This window comes from Rana temporaria, chromosome 4 (genome assembly GCF_905171775.1).
Source record: "Rana temporaria chromosome 4, aRanTem1.1, whole genome shotgun sequence".
In the NCBI taxonomy this organism is placed as follows: Eukaryota; Metazoa; Chordata; class Amphibia; order Anura; family Ranidae; genus Rana; species Rana temporaria.
In genome coordinates, this window is record NC_053492.1 from 468,726,023 (window position 1) to 468,750,001 (window position 23,979).

The following is a 23,979-nucleotide window of genomic DNA, read 5'->3' on the forward strand; positions in this document are numbered from 1 at the left end:
TGGGGGCCCAGGCCCATGATATTCTCCTGGTCCCCCCACCCACACAGTGTCCTCCTGTGTGCTCTCCCCCAGTGTCCCCTGTACGCAGGGGCACACTGGAGGGGAGCAACACGCAGGGGGCACACTGGAGGGGAGCAACACGCAGGGGGCACACTGGAGGGGAGCAACACGCAGGGGGCACACTGGAGGGGAGCAACACGCAGGGGGCACACTGGAGGGGAGCAACACGCAGGGGGCACACTGGAGGGGAGCAACACGCAGGGGGCACACTGGAGGGGAGCAACACGCAGGGGCACACTGGAGGGGAGAGCACGCAGGGGGCACACTGGAGGGGAGCAACACGCAGGGGGCACACTGGAGGGGAGAGCACGCAGGGGGCACACTGGAGGGGAGAGCACACAGGGGCACACTGGAGGGGAGAGCACGCAGGGGCACACTGGAGGGGAGCAACACGCAGGGGGCACACTGGAGGGGAGCAACACGCAGGGGGCACACTGGAGGGGAGAGCACACAGGGGCACACTGGAGGGGAGAGCACGCAGGGGCACACTGGAGGGGAGAGCACGCAGGGGCACACTGGAGGGGAGAGCACGCAGGGGCACACTGGAGGGGGGGGGGAACCTCTGGGGGATGTTTCTGGTACTACACAGATCACACAGATGAGAACTAATGTAGAGCTGGCAGTAAACAATTTTGTGCATTAATATCTCAGACCGTAAACCTAAAGAAGAAATGTAAGTATATTTAAAATGTAAGCTCCTCTGGTGAAGTCAATGAGATGACTGGCTCAGTGTTCTCTGTACAGAACTACGGTATATGTCAGAGATATATAAATGTATTATAATAATAATGTACGACTGTCAGGGGACATTAGAATGTAAGCTCCTCTGGTGCAGGGACTGATACATACTGTAGAAGTGAATAAATAACAAATCCATGTATCTAGCCTCCCTAGGTTGCCCCTGGTCTGTCATACTCCCTCTCCCCCTGTAGGGGGTCATACATTGAATACAACTTTATCTTTCTTCATGTCCGCCAACATATTTTAATGCGATATTTGATTTGCAAATGGATTCAGCACTTTGCATGTATCTGATAAACTATAACGTGTATTTCAAACTTCGGCACTGGAGATGAAAAAAGATAAAGATGTCAGCCAGTCCACATCCACTCAAAAGCTTCGTCATTGGTTTGGGGTGTAGTGACTCAACAAATTACTGATTGGGGGCTCTGATGGGGGAGGGGGGGCTGTGTATAATATATATATTATATACACACACACATACATACGTCTTTATATCTGTATTCACACCAGGACAAAGTCTGGCAGTTAGGGGGTTAAGGATTATGGACAATCCCTGACACTATAATTAGCAGCGGCCTCTAAGCTGGGACCGCACTCTCTGCCAGAACCAGGACAGAGCCAACCGTACATGGTGGGCAGATCAGGAGGGGAAACCCAATGTACAAATGTTTGGGGGGGGGGGGGTCTATCGTACATTGGCCACTGATCACCCCAAAAATCACAGGGTGGCCCTCACCTAGGGTTGTCCCAATACCACTTTTTTGAGACCGAGTACAAGTACCGATACTTTTTTTCAAGTACTCGCCGATACCGATACTTTTTTTTAATGCAATGTGACAGTGGCGTTTTTTTTATTTATTTTTACACAATTTTTTTTACTATTTTTTTTTTTTTTTTTTTTTAGAGGGGGTAGTGGATCGTGGATCGTCGTCGTCGTTTTATTTTTTACATTATTTATTGCATTTTTTTTTTTAATCAGCCCTGTTGGGGGGGCTTTGGTGAGATATCAGGGGTCTTAACATACCTCTGACATCTCCCCTTTAAGACAGAGAAAGGGACTAGGGACACAGATTCCCCAGTCCCTTTCTCAGCAGCCTCAGCTGAAATGAATAGAGAGAAGCTCCTCTCCATTCATAAACTGAAGAATTGTAAACACAGGTTAGTGTCCATTCGGAAAAGGTAGGAGCCGGGTTTAGCGGCTCCTACCTCCGATCTCCATCCTGACAAATTGAGGGGGGGAGAGCGGCATAGAGGGGGGAGAAGACAGCACGGGGGGAGAGCGGACTGAGTGAGACAAGGGACAAAACAGCGGCACGGAGAGGGAGAACACATCACGGGGGGAGAGCCGCATGGAGAGGGAGAACACATCACGGGGGTAGACCCGCACGGAGAGGGAGAACACCTCACGGGGGGAGAGTCGCATGGAGAGGGAGAACACATCACGGGGGGAGAGCCGCATGGAGAGGGAGAACACATCACGGGGGGAGAGCCGCATGGAGAGGGAGAACACATCACGGGGGGAGAGCCGCACGGAGAGGGAGAACACATCACGGGGGGAGAGTCGCATGGAGAGGGAGAACACATCACGGGGGGAGAGCCGCACGGAGAGGGAGAACACATCACGGGGGGAGAGCCGCACGGAGAGGGAGAATACAGCGCGGGGGAGAGCGGCGAGGAGGGGGACAAGTATCGGGTGAAGCATCGGAGAATTTCAGCAGAGTACAAGTACTCAGGAAATGCTCGGTATCGGTACCGATACAGAGACTAGTATCGGTATCGGGACATCCCTACCCTCACCCATTCACTTGCATGATTTGCCTGCTGTATGTGACACGCTGTATAGGTTTTGCTGCAAAGCATTGTGGCAATGTATACCACCTCCAAAGCACAGTTTAGTTGGGCAGTAAGGGGAGTAGTAAAAACGCAGATCAGCTGACTATTTTAACCAACTGCTTGGCCTCCCATATGAACAAGGCCTAAAAGTTTCCCGTAGCATATTGCTAGTCTTGGGTACAAGTTAAGGATGAGGCCCGATTTGCTGCCCTGCCAGAATTTTCACTATGGCGTTAGGCTGTGCTCCTAGGTGGATATCCTCAGGGCCGTCTTTAAGGCAAGGCAAAAGGGGCAGCTGCCCTGGGCCCTGTCATTGTTGTGGGGCCCAAAGCAGCTGCCTCATACTTACCAACTATCCCAGTTTAAAATTCCCTTGTCCCTTGAAGTTTTAGTCCTGTGTCCTGATATCTCAGTGTGAAGTGCTGCTACTAATGCTGCCCAGCTCTGCCCTATTGTTGTGTACAGATGACTCACCTGCAGACCCTGTGTTCACATGGAAATAACTGTCATTCATATGCAAATAACGCGAGCATTCATATGTAAATAGCGTCAGGATTCATATGTAAATAGCTGAGGCCGGCTGCATTAATACATAAATTAAGGCAGAATTCTTATGTATATCAAGAGATGGTGTGCTGTAACCTCTAGCAACCAGTGTGCAGTATTACTGTACAGTAATCTCTAGCAACCAAACAAGAAGAAATCATGTGATGTAACCTCTAGCAACCAATCGCAATCACTGCCTGATCTGATACAGTAAAATGATTTTAAGTCTGATATTTATTGTATGTCTCAGAGCAGGTGAAGAGCAAAATTGCCCCCCCTCCCCCAGCCGAGGCCTGGCCTGCCGCAGCCGCCGGGACCTGGCCTGCCGCAGCACCGCATCCCATAGTTAGACTTGGTCTTTAACTATTGACTCATGAAATGCCCCCAACACATGAAATATTGGAGGGTAAATGGGGCACTTTACTCACCCAGTGCTCCTTGACAGATATCAGTCCTGGTGGCTCCGCCTACAATAAACTGCGGGTCACCGACGATTTCCTGGAAAGAGATAATATTATAACAGGTCACCTGTTTATCACTGAAGTCTTGAAGAAATCCAAAAGGACAAAAAAAATTTACTTTTGGATGGAGCAAATAAAAGGTTAAAATCCCTATATGTTTTTTTTTGTAATGTGTCCCATTCAAGAGATTTCCTTTCACTTCCTGACCAGGAGGCCCAAAAGAACATGAGAGGAAGTCCCCTTTTAGACAGGCGTCATCAGACACAGGTGTCTCCATTGCAAGATTTCTCCTTGCCTACCTCTTTGGTGATCACAGTAAAAATTTTGGACTTCCGGTCACTTTACGTCTCCCGTAACAAATCTTCATAACCAATAGGATGGATCTCCCCAATTAGCTCACTGACCGTGTTGTAGAATCTCATATTAGCCAATATATTTCATATTGATTTGCATATGTTTTAGTGATAATATAATTATTATTTAGTAGTGGTCTTATCAATATTATTCAATAGTAAAGCAATAGTTATTAATCTTTATTAATGTATACTATGTTATTCCATAAATAGAGAGAGAACCTTCAGTTTTAAATGTTGAAGTTTAGATGACCTTTCTGCTTCATGCTGGTATTTTTTATAAGACAGTCACAAGCAGGGCCGGCCTTTGGGGTGTGCGAGCCGTGCAACCGCACAGGGCGCCATGGGCAACAGGGGCGTCGTGCGGCCATCACAGCTTACGGAAACCCGGGCACAAATTCCACCATAATGTGGCCAGTGGCAGCGGATCTCTGGCTCTGGCTGCATCTGGAGTGGCGCCGCGCATCCTTTGCCCCCTACAAGTTTACTGGGTGAAAGTATTAGAATAGTTAATTTTTAGTTCACCAATTAGAAAACATTTTGACCAGTGGTGGTGTGTCCATAGAGGGCGCAGAAGCGCCGCCCCCTCTCTCTCCCGCACCGCCACTGAAAAACAATACATAGATTCATGCATTGCATGAATCTATGTATTGTTGCCACTGCCGCCCACTATTCAGATGGCCGGCCCCCTGGCGAGCGCCGGCCATCTGAATAACGGAAGCTGGTTGGCTGTGGAAGTGTCTAACAGAGCCAGCCTAAGGGCTGTAATCGGCTTTCAAATAGTTAACCAGGGGAAGCACAGGGTGTGCGTTCCCTGGTTAACACTGACACACATCTCAGCCAATCAGGTTCACCGGATCTAGTTACCGGTAACCTGATTGGCTGAAGCGACATCGAGGGCGGGACTACATCGAGGGATAGTGGAGGAGGATCTGAGGATGGCTGACCGAGAAAGGTAAGTGCCCGGCGAGGGGGGGGGGGACAATCTGGCAGCATTTTAGGGACAAACTGGCGGCAATTGATGGGCACAGTGGCGACAATGGCATGGCACAGTGACTGCGTTTGATGGCATGGCACAATGGCGACAATTGATGGGCACAGTGAGGCTGCAATTGATTTTTTGTTTTCATTTGTTTGAGCACCAGCCGCCACTGATTTTGACAGCAGTGGAACTACAGCGAGATAGAGATAGAGATATTTGTGAAACCAACATACACATAGGATTATATAGTGAAAAACAAACAATATGTAACACATAAGTTGGGGTGATTGCAAGTTCATTTTTCCAAAGTCGTAAATCTGTTATCCTTGAGTTGGTGGAGTCTTATCCGGACGAGGGTTTGATTTAACGTGGCTGGGTGCCATACTGTCTCTACACAGGTGTTTTAATTGCAAAAAAAACAGTTATAAATCATTTTAATGAACTTTTAATGAATTCTGGGAATGAATACGTTTGCCTGGTTGTATGACAGATGTCAGATTTATGGTTAGTTCATAGGCGTGCGCACAGGGTGTGCCAGGTGTGCCTGGGCACACCCTAATCACCCTGTGTGGTGCAGATTGTCCCGAATTATACTGAGTTAAACCTGCACTAACGCACAGAAAAATACAGCATTAAACGGCACATAACACTGAAATATACAACGTTAAACGTGCAATAATGCACAGAAATATGCTGCATTAAACGTGCAGTAACACACTGGAATATACTGCGTTAAACATGCAGTAATGCACAGAAATATACTGCGTTAAGCGTGCAGTAACGCACAGAAATAGACCCCTGATATTTCACCAAAGCTAAAAATAAAAAACTACTGACACTGTCCACTGCCCTACTAACACCATCAGTATACTGTATATACACATGCAAATATGTTTGAGCTTTGGGGTGCACACCCTAATGCAATAGGCTGCGCACACCTATGGGTTAGTTACATTGACTTATATCTTAGCAACCAATCATGTTGTACCCAATAGGCTTGCATTGTAAGAAACTGTATAAATTAGACCTGCATCTCGTAATATTTTGAGCATAAACCTGTATGCGCTTTAACCACTTAAGGACCGCCTGACCACGATATACGTCGGCAGAATGGCACCACTGGGCACAATCACGTACCTGTACGCGATTGTATAAAGCCCAGCGGTGCGCGCCCGCGACCCGGTCCAAAGCTCTGTGACCTCGGCCGCTACAGTCCCGCGATCGGTCCCCGGAGCTGAAGAACGGGGAGAGCCGTGTGTAAACACTGCTTCCCCGTTCTTCACTGTGGTGCCGTCATAGATTGTGTGTTCCCTGAAAATGACAATGGTCCCAAAAATGTGTCAAAATTGTCCGAAGTGTCCGCCATAATGTCGCAGTCACGAAAAAAAAACAAAAACCTCTGTTCGTCGCCATTAGGAGTAAAAAAAAAAAAAAAAAAAAAAAAAAAAATGCAATAAAACTATCCCCTATTTTGTAAACGCTACAAATTTTGCACAAACCAAATCGATAAACGCTTATTGCCATTTTTTTTTACCAAAAATAGGTAGAAGAAGAATACGTATCGGCCTAAACTGAGAAAAATTTTTTTTTATATATATTATGTTTTTGGGGGATATTTATTATAGCAAAAAGTAAAAAATATTGCATTTTTTTCAAAATTGTCGCTCTATTTTTGTTTATAGCGCAAAAAATAAAAAAAACGCAGAGGTGATCAAATACCACCAAAAGAAAGCTCTATTTGTGGGAAAAAAAGGACGCCAATTTTGTTTGGGATCCACGTCGCACGACCGCACAATTGTCAGTTAAAGCGACGCAGTGCCGAATCGCAAAAAGGGGCCTGGTCTTTTACCTGCATTTTGGTCCGGGTCTTAAGTGGTTAACAAAAACCTGACAGGGCTCTACATTATTCAAACCTACAAAAATATTGGGGGCTTGTCCGGGATGGGCCTTCTGACTACACACTATGGGTCTTGTAGATGCCCCTCCCTTCTTTCTTATCTTAGAAAGTTGGGGTGTACACAGTGTCACTCACCCCGGGACGCTTCCACCGCACCCCCTGGACTTTGCTAGAGCCGGGTCCCAGTTCTTTGAAGCCCAGGGAAGAGGTGATGGTGGGGAAGTGCTGGTCCTCAAATAGCGTTCCATTCTCCAGACAAGACTGCCGCAGGCTCTCATAATCCTGTTTGAGGTATTTCACAGCTTGCTCATGTGACCCCACCCCGTCTGCCTTCAGCCGATCGATCTTTAGCTTCGACGCGATTCCGCCAAATGGCATCATCTTCTTATCTGAAAGAGAACAGCGAGGGGTGAATAGACAATCAGAAGAAGTGGGCACCATGGCACAAGAAGAACATTTATCCAATACCACATGTATCTATGTCAGAATTCAGAAATAAAGAACTTGCATAATAACGCAACTGAAAACCACAAAACACTTCTTAGGAACGGAGCGTAGGGACAAGGTTAGAAACGTATGTAGCGCTCACCCCCGAAGGAGCCGCTGGTTTGTTTTGGGACCGGCCTGCTTACCCTGGCGTTGTCTAGGGGTGTAATAGTGAGAGCAAAAGCAGTGAGCGAAAGTCCAGACAGTGAATAAAGGTTTTCTCAATGCTTTATTTTCCAGGCCAAACACGGCCAACATCAACATCAGGTGGGAAGGTTAAGGTTGATGAAGAAAGAGAGAGAGAACTTTGCAGTATCAGGCCTGGATATTAAATGGAGCAGCCAGTACTGCTCTGTATAGTACCAATTTGTAACTCGTCGCCACTCCATCTGAGTGGGTAAAGTGCCCCCGGACAGACTCCTTTTTCACAAGTCTGGCAGCCAAGGTGTCACTTAGGATTCCTGGGAGGATGCGGGCCTGTCTCACGGGCCAAATACAATAACTGAGCTAGGTAGATAAATAAAGCAATCCTCCCAGTAGATTTCTGCGTTTGTCACCAGATGACAGCAAACATACCTGTCAGTACTCTGGTCACCGGATCCCCAATTGGTTTGTCCAGGCTCTGTTGGACGACCTTCCTCCGGTAGGGTGACCACGTGTCCTGAATTGCCCGGGACAGTGCCGCATTTTGCAGGTCTGTCCCGGGCACCTTCATTCCAGGACAATACAGTGTCCTGGAATGAAACTGACACAGCCACCCCCCAGGGCCAATCTGATGCCCCCCAAAAAAGGCCGCCACATCACTGCTTTACTGACTGACAGTACTTGTCCTGGTCGGGAATGCCTGGAGGAGCACAGTCCTGCCCCCTGCTTGTGATTGGAGAAACCATAAATCCCGCCTCTTGTGTCCAATCACTGTGCTGTGATTCGTTACAGCACAAGCTGATTTTTGGGAAGGGAGGTGTCCCTGAATGGTAGTTTGGAAATGTGGTCACCCTAGCCTCCGGGCCCTCCTCAAACCGACTCCCCAATCGTACGGCACCCAGTCTGGGATCCTCTCAATAGAACCGGGAACCCAGAAAGTTACTGGGGTCCCCTTGTACCTCCGGATAAGGGTTTTCGTAGACTGCAACTTTGGCCAGGTGGGCAGGGTCCATGGATGCGCGCACCCTGAAGGTGGATGCAGCACCTGGAACGGGACCCCGCGAAGATTTTAGAACACATGACACCAGTCACAGATATACTCTCCCCAGCATGCCTTGCAAGGAAAAAACTTCTCTAATTGGCTGCTGGGGAAAACTTGCTCTGCCAGAGTCCCTCTGACGCCAACTGCTGGTCAGGGATGATATTGCTTCCCTGGACCACAGACTGACCCAGCGGACATTTCTGGAATGACAGAAGTCCCAGAAATTTAAACAATTAGTGAATGGGAGCAAGGTAACTCTCCCATTCCCCACTAACTTTGGTGTAATGCCCATACTGAAAGTAGGGGGGCGCTACACTTAATTTGCCAAAAATTATTTCTGCTTTCCAATTCTTATTTCCTGAGTTCACCAACATTAGCAGATTAGCCTTTCTCACCCTTCTTTACATGGAGGAACCCTTGAAACAACTTTCAGCTCTCAGGAAACTCCTAATAGTTACTAACCCCCAGATCACTGTACATTAATGTAGAGGTCAGTGGGAAGAATGTCCCTTACATTGGTGATCAGTGGGAAGAATGTTCCTTACATTGGTGATCAGTGAGAAGAATGTTCCTTACATTGGTGATCAGTGAGAAGAATGTCCCTTACATTGGTGATCAGTGGGAAGAATGTTCCTTACATTGGTGATCAGTGAGAAGAATGTTCCTTACATTGGTGATCAGTGAGAAGAATGTTCCTTACATTGGTGATCAGTGGGAAGAATGTCCCTTACATTGATGATCAGTGGGAAGAATGTTCCTTACATTGGTGATCAGTGAGAAGAATGTTCCTTATATTGGTGATCAGTGGGAAGAATGTTCCTTACATTGGTGATCAGTGAGAAGAATGTTCCTTACATTGGTGATCAGTGGGAAGAATGCTCCTTACATTGGTGATCAGTGAGAAGAATGTTCCTTATATTGGTGATCAGTGGGAAGAATGCTCCTTACATTGGTGATCAGTGAGAAGAATGTTCCTTACATTGGTGATCAGTGGGAAGAATGTTCCTTACATTGGTGATCAGTGGGAAGAATGTTCCTTACATTGGTGATCAGTGGGAAGAATGTTCCTTACATTGGTGATCAGTGGGAAGAATGTTCCTTACATTGGTGATCAGTGGGAAGAATGATCCTTACATTGGTGATCAGTGGGAAGAATGATCCTTACATTGGTGATCAGTGGGAAGAATGATCCTTACATTGGTGATCAGTGGGAAGAATGTTCCTTACATTGGTGATCAGTGAGAAGAATGTCCCTTACATTGGTGATCAGTGGGAAGAATGATCCTTACATTGGTGATCAGTGGGAAGAATATTCCTTACATTGGTGATCAGTGAGAAGAATGTTCCTTACATTGGTGATCAGTGAGAAGAATGCTCCTTACATTGGTGATCAGTGGGAAGAATGTCCCTTACATTGGTGATCAGTGGGAAGAATGTCCCTTACATTGGTGATCAGTGAGAAGAATGATCCTTACATTGGTGATCAGTGGGAAGAATATTCCTTACATTGGTGATCAGTGAGAAGAATGTTCCTTACATTGGTGATCAGTGGGAAGAATGTTCCTTACATTGGTGATCAGTGAGAAGAATGTCCCTTACATTGGTGATCAGTGGGAAGAATGATCCTTACATTGGTGATCAGTGGGAAGAATATTCCTTACATTGGTGATCAGTGAGAAGAATGTTCCTTACATTGGTGATCAGTGAGAAGAATGTTCCTTACATTGGTGATCAGTGAGAAGAATGACCCTTACATTGGTGATCAGTGGGAAGAATGTCCCTTACATTGGTGATCAGTGGGAAGAATGTCCCTTACATTGGTGGTTAGTGAAAAGACCGGATTTGTAATCTGGGCTCCCGATCGCACAGGAGAGACCAGAAAGACATCAGAGGGTGGCTGGAGGGGCGGGTGGGGTTGCATGCCCTCCCACTGCTTGTAAAAGCAATCCAGAGGCTGGACAGACACTAGGACAGCTTTTATATTAAAGGAAATCACCAGGTGAAAAAAAAACAAAAAAAAAAACAAAGAGAATATCTCAATGATGCCTGTAGCTGTAGGCATCATTCAGATATTATCACTTAAACCCAAGGACGTCACGCGACGTCTTATGGGTGGGAAGTAGCTAAAATCCGCGCCACGCAAAAAACGCACTGTGCTTTTGGCAGTCCCTAGACGCACATTTGCGCACACACAGTTTGAACTGGATGGATTTGTGTCTTTTTTTAACCTCACCAACTAGGCAAACCCATGTGCTTTTGCTAGATACTTGAGGGTGCCATTAAGAAACAACGCAAAAGGCATTTTTTTTTTTTTTTCGGTGAAACAAGCGATATTGCATGCATTCCAGCTCTGCATCTGGTGTGAATGAGATCCAGCACATAATGCAGAGGATACAAGCTAACAAAGTGCATCAGTCATCTGGGATTACACATGCAGTATCTTTGTAGCTCAGTTGGGATTAATGTTACTCCTGTTTGATCCGACACCCTACATGACCAATCACAGGGCGCGACACCAATGCTTGGACACAGTCCATATCAGGTCTGATGGGGGGGGGGATAATATATATATATATATATATATATATATATATATATACATATATACACACACACACACACACACACACACACACATATATATATATAGTTGCTGATTACATCCCAGAACACACATTTCTCTAGAAACCATTAAAACTCACAACGAGCGCCAACACGCTTCTCTTCCGCAGAATAGGATTTGCATACACAACATCCTATAAAGAGAGTGACAAGGCACCGCAGAGCATGTGGGGAAATATAAAGACGCAGCAGACTCACCCCCGATCTCCCCCCTCCCCCTCCCATAGCTTGGCCCTGAGTCAGCGCTGGTTCTGGGCCAAGTCCCATCCCTGTGCGAGCGGAGAGAGGATTCCAACTCATTTCAATGACACTGTCCTGGCCTAAGAGAACATAGAATATCTGCAGTATACAACCAACAACCTCCGATCTGCCCACAGAGACACAGGCAGCACATCCACCACAAGTACCAGCATGATTAGTACTAGGGATGTCCTGATACCGATACTAGTATCGGTACCGATACCGAGCATTTCCCCGAGTACTTGTACTCGGGAGAAAATGCTCCGATGCCTCACCCGATACCTGGGCAGGCAGGGGAGTTGCAAGTCTTTTCCCCCCGTGCTCGTCTTTCCCCCATGCTCGTCTTCTCTCCCCCCGCTCCGTCACCGCCTTCTCTCCCCCCGCTCCGTCACCGCCTTCTCTCCCCTCTGCTCTGTGACCGCCTTCTCTCCCCTCTGCTCCGTGACCGCCTTCTCTCCCCCCTGCTCCGTGACCGCCTTCTCTCCCCCCTGCTCCGTGACCGCCTTCTCTCCCCCCTGCTCCGTGACCGCCTTCTCTCCCCCCTGCTCCGTGACCGCCTTCTCTCCCCCTGCTCTGTGACCGCCTTCTCTCCCCCCGCTCCGTCACCGCCTTCTCTCCCCCCGCTCCGTCACCGCCTTCTCTCCCCCCTGCTCCGTCACCGCCTTCTCTCCCCCCCGCTCCGTGACCGCCTTCTCTCCCCCCCGCTCCGTGACCGCCTTCTCTCCCCCCCGCTCCGTGACCGCCTTCTCTCCCCCCCCGCTCCGTGCCCGGCTTCTCTCCCCCCGCTCTGTGCCCGGCTTCTCTCCCCCCACTCCGTGCCCGGCTTCTCTCCCCCCCACTCCGTGCCCGGCTTCTCTCCCCCCACTCCGTGCCCGGCTTCTCTCCCCCCACTCCATGCCCGGCTTCTCTCCCCCCTCAATCTGTCAGGATGGAGAGCGGAGGTAGGAGCCGCTAAACCCGGCTCCTACCTTTTCAGAATGAACAGAGTCAGTGATCACTGACTCTGTCCATTCATATAACCGAGCATCGTAACCTGTGTTACGCACTGCCACTCATCCCAACTCTCCCACCCGCACTGCCACTCATCCCAACTCTCCCACCAGCACTGCCACTCATCCCAACTCTCCCACCAGCACTGCCACTCATCCCAACTCTCCCACCAGCACTGCCACTCATCCCAACTCTCCCACCCGCACTGCCACTCATCCCAACTCTCCCACCCGCACTGCCACTCATCCCAACTCTCCCACCCGCACTGCCACTCATCCCAACTCTCCCACCCGCACTGCCACTCATCCCAACTCTCCCACCCGCACTGCCACTCATCCCAACTCTCCCACCCGCACTGCCACTCATCCCAACTCTCCCACCCGCACTGCCACTCATCCCAACTCTCCCACCCGCACTGCCACTCACCCCAACTCTCCCACCCGCACTGCCACTCATCCCAACTCTCCCACCCGCACTGCCACTCATCCCAACTCTCCCACCCGCACTGCCACTCATCCCAACTCTCCCACCCCCAAGGCCACTCATCCCAACTCTCCCACCCCCAAGGCCACTCATCCCAACTCTCCCACCCCCAAGGAGTAAGAGAAGGAATAAAAATAGAGAATACGTGGAAAGGAAAAGAGGAGGAACAACAAATAAAAAAGGGAGAGAGATTGAGAGAGAGCAAGAAAGATGGCTAGATTGAGGGATGGGGGAAAAAAGAAGAAATTAGGATAGAGAGAAAGGAGAACAAAGAGTAGTACATACTAAAAATGTACCATAAGGGGTTTTAATACTTCACAAATATAAGGGTTAGGTGCGCAAATTACTTGTTTTGCCTTAGGTGTTGACGACCCATGCTACAAAAATTGTTAGGGTCCCCACAACTTGGGAAATATTATCAAGGGGTCACGGCACTAGAAAGGTTGAGAACCACTGCACTAGTTAACGTTAACAAAAAAATATTGGGTGATATGGCGCACTCTGGTTATGATTCAATGGTGAAAGGAGACCATATGGGGAAGGGGAGGGAGAACAGGGTGGTGGTGGTAGTTTTTTTTTTTTTAATAGTTTTTTTGGGGCAATTAATCCATGTAAGGTAAAAGGATAACTGTTAGAAGAAAAAGAAAAAGAGAGAAGAGAGAGAGAAGAAAAAAAAAAAAAGAAGAGAGAGAAGAAAAAGAAAAAGAGAGAGAAGAAAAAGAAAAAGAGAAGAAGAAAAAGAGAGAGAAGAAAAAGAAAAAGAGAAAGAAGAGAAAGAAAAAGAACTCTGTAATAGAAGGGGAGAAAGAACAGCGCCCTCTAAGTGCAGTAATTACATTTTAATAAGACACAATTGAAGTGATGGCACTCACAGAAATGTCCAGAGGACAGACCCGACTGCGGACACCCGTCCACAACAGCGACACTGGACTTACCTTCCCCCTTCTCTTTGCACCCAGAAGTCAGATCGGATGATCTTCACTATGCCCGTTTCCACCACATTCCTGTGAGTGCAATCACTTCAATTGTGTCTTATTAAACCGTAATTACTGCACTTAGAGGGCGCTGTTCTCTCTCCCCTTCATCTACTACGACGTTTACTGGGACACTGACCAAGGTTGGGGGACATTAATGGGGACAGAAGAGGCCAGGTCACCTAATACTTGTTATTCTTCCCACATTACACATTCCCACGCTCTCCCGTACACTCCCCACACACAGCGTGAAATGAGCAAATATCACCTTCCTATTCTATAATCCAGGATTGGAGGTTGTATTGATAGTGTGTCACTTTACACGCAGTTTACTATGCCGGGTGTGGAGCTCATTAGACTGAATGCTCCGGAATGGTGTGATCCCGGCATTCAATGCTGCCTGTAAAGTCTTACTTGTTTTTGGCAAAAGACATCATACTGTGGAGGCAATCCAATCCAACAGGTTTTTGTTTTGTCTGAAAGTTCCCCTCAATTTTACTTTTTCACTGTATGAGAAGGGCAAATCTCCCCAACAGGGACAAACCTAAGGAACGTTCCATGCCTCCTTCAGTCAACAAGGTCACTTAGCAAATTAAACAAAATGTTTGATTAGAGTTCTGCCTTGATTAGGCCAAGTTCACATCTATACATGGGTGGTTACAGTGCCTTGAAAAAGTATTCATACCCCTTTCCCCATCATTTTGTCATCAAAACGTAAATGTATTTTATTGTGATTTCATGTGAGAGACCAACACAAATAGGTAGATTCAGTAAGAGTTAGGCCGGCTTATCAGTAGATAAGCCGGCCTAACTCAGAATCTACGCCGACGTATGTTTAGGCGTATGCTCAAACAGAGATACGCTTAAACATATCTAAGATACAACGGCTTGCGCCGTCCTATCTTAGATTGCAATTTTTCGGATGGCCGCTAGGTGGTGCTTCCATTGCGGTCGGCGTAGATTATGTAAATGAGTTTGTACGCCGATTCACGAACATACTCCCGGCCGCCGCAGTCGATTTACGCCGTTTCCGTAAGGCCTTAGGAGGCCTAAAGTTATTCCACCTATTAGGTGGAATAACAATGTTAAAGTATGGCCGCAGTTCCCGCCACGAGATTCGAAATTTTAACGTCGTTTGCGCAAGTCGTCCGCGAATCGCATTTACGTCGTTTACGTCCACGTCTAAATCAATAGGCCCGTGCGGCGTACGTAACCGCAATGCACACTGGGAAATGTAGTCGCCCGGCGCATGCGCAGTGACAAAAAACGTCAAAAACGTGAGGTCAAGCCTCATTACCATTAAACACGCCCCCCCCAACCCATTTGAATTAGGTGCCCTTACGCCCGCCGCATTTACACTACGCCGCCCTAAGTAAGGCGGCAAGTACTTTGTGAATCATGTACTTGCCTCTCTTACTTAAGGCGGCGTAGTGTAAACACGCTAGGCTACGCCGACCTAGATTTTCGCGCCCCTCCCTGAATCTACCTATCAGTGTCACATAATTGTGAAGTGGAAGGAAAATGATAAATGGTTTTCAAAAATTGTTTACAAATAAATATGTGAAAAGTGTGGGGGGGTTCATTTGTATGGCGCCCCCCGGAGTCAATACTTTGTAGAACACCCTTTCTCTGCAATTACAGCTGCAAGTCTTTTTGGGGATGTCTCTACCAGCTTTGCCCATCTAGAGAGGGATATTTTTGCCCATTTTCCGTTGTCGGTCGGGTAGCAGAGCATGGAAGTGGTGGCTGGTGCTCAAAATTTGTGTAAGGGGGCAAACAAACTAAAAAAAACACCAACATCAAACGCAGCCACTGTGCCCCCATCAAACGCAGCCACTGTGCATCGCCTGGCACTTGCCTGCAGCGGGTCAGCGGCGGTGTCCTGCACGCTCGATGTCTTCTGCCATCCTCTCCATCAGGCGTCCAACCACAGTGCCTGACATTTCAGCCAATCAGGTGACCGGTAACAGACCCAAGCACCTGATTAGCTGATAGGCGGTTCAGCGTTAGCAAAGCAAAGAAATTTGCTTTGCTAACACAACGCTGAATGAACGAGCGCCTAGCATGGCACCCGGTGTTCACCTTTTTGGGTGCCTATTAGAGCCTACCACTCTAATCAGGTGCTTCCATAAAAACACCCCTGCCACTTTAATTCAGGGGCCCGGAGGCTGAAGAGGGGGTGTTAGCGGCGACCATAGATAGATTCATGCAATGCATGAATCTATGGTGATAGAGCGGTGCCAGGAGAGAGGGGGCAGCGCCCAAGAGCCCCTTATGGATGCACCGCCACTGGAGCATGGTGTCAGTGGTCCGTCGGGTAGCAGACTGCGGTGTGTAATTTAAATAGGTGTGTCTGGAATGTGTGAATAATGTCAGTGAATGGAACTGTTGTAGCAGAACAGGTGTTAATGGTGAGTGACGATGTTCATAGTAAGTCAGGTTGAAAAAAAGACAAGTCCATCAAGTTCAACCAAATTATATATATGCGTGTGTGTGTGTGTGTGTGTATATATATTGTAAGGGGTTAGCTCGGTAGCGGGGGGGGGGGGGGGCCCCTTGGATGGGTTCACTACACACTGAATTTATACAGACAGGCAGTCGAAGACGGTTGAAAACAACGATTTTGGTTTATTCTTCCATCTTGCTGGAAACAAGTGCAAGCATCCAAACAGCATAAACAAAATCAAACATAAAATAAACCCTGGCCACTTGGGGCGTCTATCTTCACCACACGGGAACCTATCTAATGAAGTCTGGCACAGCCTAGTGCTGGGCAGACACTGCTGGTCATACAGCAGAAAAAAAATAGTCTTGATTTTTTTCACACAGAAAAATCAAATCACCACCTCACCTCCTCAGAAGACTTTCAGTACACTGCTCTCCTTCCTCACAAAGCCTCAGGATGCAGCAATTCAGTGGCAATCCTCTGGATTACTTATAGAGACCTTAATTGCCTCATTCTGAACAGCTGAAGTCTTCCAACGCCCTTAGACCATTTCTGGCTACTTTTCAGCCGACGCCTAATAGCAATTGGTGTATTGTCTAAACAAGGCAGAAATGTATGTCCCGTCTGTGACAACACCCACCTTCACGCAGAGTTGATCCAGAGCAAGACAAAAATCCCCAGCAAAGCATGATCCAATTTGCTACGGCAGGGGGAAAAATCTGTCCTGATCCCCCGAGAGGCAATCGGATTTTCCCTGGATCAACTTTACCTATAAATGTCAGTACCCAGTTATATTGTGTACATGTAGGAAAGTATCCAGACCTTTCTTAAAGTACTTTACTGATCTGGCCAGAACCACCTCTGGAGGGAGTCTATTCCACATTTTCACAGCTCTTACTGTGAAGAAACCCCCCCAAAACGTAAAGAATTATGAATAACTCAAAACCAAGTTCACTGTATGGACCTCTTATATATTTGTACATGTTGATCATATCCCCCCTTATTCTCTTCTTCTCAGGAGAGAATAAATTCAGTTCCTCTAATCTTTCCTCATAGCTGAGCTCCTCCATGCCTCTTATCAGTTTGGTTGCCCTTCTCTGCACTTTCTCCAGTTCCCCGATATCCTTTTTGAGAACTGGGGCCCAAAACTGAACTGCATATTCCAGAGTACGCATCGTAAGCCAGTCCCACTCAGGACGCTCGGCTCATGCAGAAAATCAAGAAGCGCAATGTCCGAGTGGAAGTGCTGGGAGGAAATCCTGTGTGCATATAATGAAGATACAGAGAAGAAGATCAGAGGAGGCCAAAGGGGATGATATAGAACCAGACCATGGACACAGGAGCTTGCCATCCAATATACCATTGGTGCCTTGAAAAAGTATTCATACCCCTTGAAATTTTCCATATTTTGTCATCTTACAACCAGAAACATAATGTATTTTATTTGGGATTTTATGTGATGGACCAACACAAAGTGTCACATAATTGTAAAGGAAAAGGATTTTCAAAAATTGTTTACAAATAAATATGTGAAAAGTGTGGGGGGTACATTTGTATGGCGCCCCCCGGAGTCAATACTTTGTAGAACCCCCTTTCTCTGCAATCACAGCTGTGAGTCTTTCTGGGGGATGTCTCTACCAGCTTTGCACATCTAGAGAGGGACATTATCTGTATTCTGTAAAAACCTGGTTGATCCTGCTGCTCTCTACCCCCCCCCCCCTCTCTGTCCATGTCCCCAATTCAGCTAGGGATTTTGCAGAGCAGTGTTGGCAGCTCTGCACATGCTCAGTTTTCAGTGAGTTTCTATGCTGAGCATTTCCTCCCTATCACATCTGAGCAGCCCATATCGCAGAACAGTGTGGTTGGCAACCAATGAGGAGATCGGTGATTGGTCATGGGATGTCAGCGTGATCTTCCCTCTATAAGAAGGAAATGAGGGATCCATATATTGATTCCTCTACGGTCCATGATTGATTCTGGGCAGCCGTTGTGTTGACATTACCCAGAATCCCTCAGTGTGAGCGGCTCAGCTTTTATTGTCCCAGGAAATATTCCACCGGCCTGATAAGAATCGTTAATGAAGTCAATATTTGCTCAGTCGCTCCCAGTTCTGGTTTATACAGCCGGCGCTGTGCTGGGTCCATTGTCTGCATAGAAGATATCAGATGGGCCCCGGAGCCCACGCACCGCACAATAGGAGATGTGGGGGCTTTCAGAGCAAGTACCGCACATCAATGGTATATTAGATGGCAAGCTCTTGTGTAATGTCCATGGATTGGTCCCTATTTCATCCCCTTAGGCCTCCTCTGATCTTCTCTGTATCCATATCTACACAGGATTTCCTCCCTGCACTCCCAGGAACATCGTCACCCACCATCAATACCCATTCTGCGCCAACAGTTACATTCACAGACATGATTCACACATTCCAGACACACCCATTTACATTACACACTGCACTCTGCTACCCGACTGAAAACTGGCACTGTGCTCAGCTACCCAACTGGCACCGTGCTTTGCTATCCGGCAACTGGCACCATGCTTTCTACCCGGCAACTGGCAGCATCAACAGTTACATTCACAGACATGATTCACACATTCCAAACACACATTACACACTGCACTCTGCTACCTGACCGAAAACTGGCACCGCCCTCAGCTACCCGGCAACTGGCACCGCCCTTAGCTACCCGGCAACTGGCACCGCCCTCAGCTACCCGGCAACTGGCACCGCACTCAGCTACCCGGCAACTGGCACCGCACTCAGCTACCCGGCAACTGGCACCGCACTCAGCTACCCGGCAACTGGCACCGCACTCAGCTACCCGGCAACTGGCACCGCACTCAGCTACCCGGCAACTGGCACCGCACTCAGCTACCCGGCAACTGGCACCGCACTCAGCTACCCGGCAACTGGCACCGCACTCAGCTACCCGGCAACTGGCACCGCACTCAGCTACCCGGCAATAGAAAAATCTATGGAAAGAACAAAAGGTTTATAGAAGAGGCCCACAAAACCTTCAAGATTTGAAGACTATTTTGTGTGGAAGAATGGTCCAAAATCGCACCTGAGAAACACATGCGACTCGTCTCTCCATACAGGAGGTGTCATGAAGCGGTCATCACCAACAAAGGATTTTGTGCCAAGTATTAAATACATTTCAGGTAGAGGGTTTAATACTTTTTTCTCGGTGTCCTTCCATTTTATTACACAGAACTTCATTTCTGAACTTGTTGTGGTGTCTTTGTATGTATGGATTGTTACCGACACGTGGTGAACATTTCATGGCAAAAGCACCTTTAGAAATAGATTTACCTAGAAAAATGGTGACGTGTTCAATACTTATTTTACTCTCTGGGTTTATAAAACATTATTGGTGGCCAGTTTAAGCCTTGGACAGAGGACTTGTAGTTCATAGCAGCTCTGTAGATTAGACATGTGCACTGCCGAAAAATGTGTTTGTTTTCATTCATTAGTTTTTTTGGGTGTTTTTTCGGGTTATGATCGCAATTCGTAAAAAAAAAAACAAAAAAAAACAGGGGAATTCTGAAACAACAACCAACTAATAACGTACCTACAATTTAATAGTTAGTAATAGTTATTGGAATTTCCTTTCAAATTTGGCTGTTAGTGAACGCAACAAATACGAATTTATCCAAAGTTATGAAGTGTCCGAAATAACGAATGGAACGGAATAAATAAATACTACGTTATTATCAAATTTTATCATTATTATTAATTTGTTACGTTCCATTTGTTTAGATGCGGCATTCGTTATTTCGGATAATTCGTAACGTTCACCAACAGCCAACTTTGAAAGGAAATTCCAATACCTATAATGGAATAGTAAAGTTGTTGTTTTAGATTTTTGGGTTTAGAATTTCCAATTCAAATATTATTATTATTATTATTATTATTAATAATAATATTTAAATTGGAAATTCTAAACCCCAAAATCTGAAACAACAACTTAAAGCGGTGGTTCCCCTGAAAATAACGTTTTGACATTGCATTTGCTATAATAATTACAGTTAGAATCGGCTGGTTTTATGTAAAAAATACCTCCGTACGTAGCGTTTGTATTATTCGTTCCCACCGCCACTTCCGGGTACGATGCTGGCGGTGGGCGTTCCTTATTGATGGACAGGCATCCGACCGAAATAAGCCGAACGTCGTTGCGCATGCGCCGTATAGAGCCGCACCGACGTTCGGCTTCTTTCGGCATCTCGTGACGCGATGGATGCGTCGGTCGGATGCCTGTCCATCAATAAGGAAAGCCCACCGCCAGCATCGTACCCGGAAGTGACGGTGGGAACGAATAATACAAACGCTACGTACGGAGGTATTTTTTACATAAAACCAGCCGATTCTAACTGTAATTATTATAGCAAATGCAATGTCAAAACTTTATTTTTAGGGGAACCACCGCTTTAACTATTACATTATAGGTATTGGAATTTCCTTTTAAATTTGGCTGTTAGTGAATGTAACTAATACAAATTTATCTGAATTTACGAATTATCCGAAATAACGCATGTCGCATCTAAACGAATGGAACGGAACAAATTAATAACATGTTTTTATTATTATTATTATAGTAACTTATTATTAACCACTTCAGCCCCGAACCATTTTGCAGCTAAAGTACATGGCCACTTTTTGCGATTCGCCACTGCGTCGCTTTAACTCACAATTGCGCGGTTGTGAGACGTGGCTCCCAAACAAAATTTACATCTTTTTTTCCCCCACAAATAGAGCTTTTGTTTTGGTGGTATTTGATCACCTCTGTGGTTTTTATTTTTTGTGCTATAAAACAAAAATAGAGCGACAATTTTGAAAAAAATATTATATATATATATATATATATATATATATATATATATATATATATATATATATATATATATATATATATATATAACTTTTTGCCATAATAAATATTCCCCAAAAATATCTAAAAACTTTTTTTTTCCCCCCTCAGTTAAGGCCGATATGTATTCTTCTACCTATTTTTGGTAAAAAAAAAAAAAAAAAAATCAGCGATTTTTTTCCTGACTGCGACATTATGGAGGACACATTGGACACTTTTGACACATTTTTGGGACCATTGTCATTTTCACAGCAATCAGCGCTATAAAAATTGCACGGTTTACTGTGAAAATTGCACTGGCAGTGAAGGGGTTAACCACTAAGTGGCGCTGTAGGGGTTAAGTGTTCCCTGCATAGTGTTTCTTACTGTACGGGGGATGGGCTGTGTGTCACATGACACTGATCTTTGCTCCGAATACATGGAGCCGAGATCAGTGTCATTGTCACTAGTCAGAGCGGGGAGAGGCTTGTTTACACACACACAAGCATCTCCCCGCTCTATATATTTGTGAGACGATCGCAGGGATCCCCGCGGCGATCAAGTCCGCGTGACTCGCGGTCCGACTCACGGTGCGCGACCACACGGACATGCATTTAAAGAGGACGTACAGGTATGTCGATATGCCTATCCGTGCCATTCTGCCGACGTATATGTGCAGGAGGCGGTCCTTAAGCGGTTAATTTTTTTACGTTCCATTCGCTTAGATGCGGCATTCGTTATTTTCGGATAATTCGTAACGTTCGCCAACAGCCAAATTTGAAAGGAAATTCCAATACCTATAATTTAATATTTAGTAATAGTTAAAAATTAGTTATTATTTCAGATTTTCGAATTTCCAAATTTTTTTAATTTCCGTTTTTTTTAAATTTCCCCATATTTGAATTAATGAATTTGTCGAAATTCGTTAAAAAACAAATTTGAATTGTCTACTGTAGATCCCCTTAGTGTAAAAACAGAGGACACCTGTCCAAACTAGGATGGAACTACAGACATAACGCAGGATTATTCCCATTACAAGCCTTTGGTCAGGTTGGTTCTCTTTGTACGGCACCCACCTACCGCCTTCTCCCTTGTCGCACGAGTACGATTTTGCAAAAACAATAAAGCAACAAGCCGCCTGCTTTATATGCCAGACTATCATATAGACCACTACACAAGGAAAGTGGAGGTTTCCGGTCATGTGAGCTATAAAGAGCCTCGTGACCCCTCTCAACAATTCCCCTACAGCCCCGACAAACAACCAGAGCAGTGTGTAAATCCTGATGTCACCCCCCCAGGCTGAACCATACCCCCCCGTGCCTCCCCGGCATTTCATAGTACATACCACCCGGGTATAACACCCACCAGCGCTACATTATTTTCACACGGTTTGGGATTCCGTTTTTTGTACACAAATGCTGACCAGAAAGAAATGTAAAAGCAACAGAATACAAAATACTGACATGAAATGGAAACAATGTTTATATTTTGTATGTTTTCAATGACTCGATGTTTAGGCTGCATTCACACCTGAGCGTTTTGTCGCCTGAAGCGCGACGCTCAAATACGCTAGAGGGGAAAAAATACATTATAGCCTATGGAGATGGTTCACATCTCCACTCCAAGGAGCCTGACGCCGAACGACTGAATCTCAAACAAGTTCCGGACCCTTTTTTGTCACGCGTAACGGGCGTATTTGAGCGTTTCTATTACCCATAGAAAGTAATGGAAACACTCGATTCAAGCGACTTGCGTGACAACGAGCGTTTGCTACGGGCGTTTCGTCGCTTTAATCAATAGAACTTTTCACCCAGGCAGAAGATTAAAAAAAAATCTACCAACATAGCAACAAGTGATGAAAAGATGATAATTTTTCAAAAAAGGGTAAGGGGGGAAATAACAATAAGGCACTCACGTTGGCCCACATCCGAAGTTTAGGTTCAAAAAGAAAAAAGTTGTACTACATTGGGTAGCGACATGGCGGACTTTAAAGGGCAATCACAGGGACGTATATCGTTATAAAAATAAAGTTTAATTACAAAATAGTACATATACAAATAAATTTCATATAAAAAATGTTATCAAGAGAGAGAACATAGATACATATTTGAGCAATAGAACGTCTCGCCGACGCGTTTCGCCTTATGGCTTCTTCTGGACGAGTTGTATGGTTTTATAACACGGAAGTATTGCTACTTGTATGTGTCAATAGAGTTGGTGGTCATCCGCATCCATCAAGGATCATTGAGTTAGTACCAAAAATAAGTACGTGAGCCGGTTAGCAAGGAAGACACGATTTCCTGATGGTATGGGGAGCCACAATAGTAATAGGTTCTCGAAGATAGTATAAAAAGGCAACAACCGGGACCAGCAAGGCAGAAGACAGGTGAGAAAGACCTGGAGGGAAAATAGATTCCGTCGCTAGGTGACTACACTGCACTGTCCACAGTAGAGGGCAGATCAAAGGCTTTAGAACCTTAACGCCTATGGAGTGGTGTGTGTCCCGGGGAGGTAGCAGCCTGTGCTCCACGACAGGAGTGGAGCACAGGCTGCTACCTCCCCGGGACACACACACGCAGTGTAGTCACCTAGCGACGGAATCTATTTTCCCTCCAGGTCTTTCTCACCTGTCTTCTGCCTTGCTGGTCCCGGTTGTTGCCTTTTTATACTATCTTCGAGAACCTATTACTATTGTGGCTCCCCATACCATCAGGAAATCGTGTCTTCCTTGCTAACCGGCTCACGTACTTATTTTTGGTACTAACTCAATGATCCTTGATGGATGCGGATGACCACCAACTCTATTGACACATACAAGTAGCAATA

General features: G+C 46.3%; 1 protein-coding gene across 3 annotated transcripts in view; it reads right to left on the reverse strand.

Moving 5' to 3' along the window:
- CAPN11 (calpain 11) overlaps positions 1-23,979 on the reverse strand; it is a 106,934-nt gene that overhangs the window by 56,220 nt on the left and 26,735 nt on the right. For 2 of the 3 annotated variants that reach the window (XM_040351767.1, XM_040351766.1), the window contains 2 exons: positions 7,012-7,265; positions 3,612-3,681 (listed from right to left, as the gene is read on the reverse strand). In XM_040351767.1, the coding sequence (XP_040207701.1) occupies positions 3,612-3,681; positions 7,012-7,257 (316 nt within the window). In that variant the 5' untranslated portion in view covers positions 7,258-7,265. Of the gene's footprint in view, positions 1-3,611; positions 3,682-7,011; positions 7,266-11,250; positions 11,441-23,979 lie in introns of those variants that run through there. The other variant, XM_040351765.1, reaches the window with a different exon arrangement.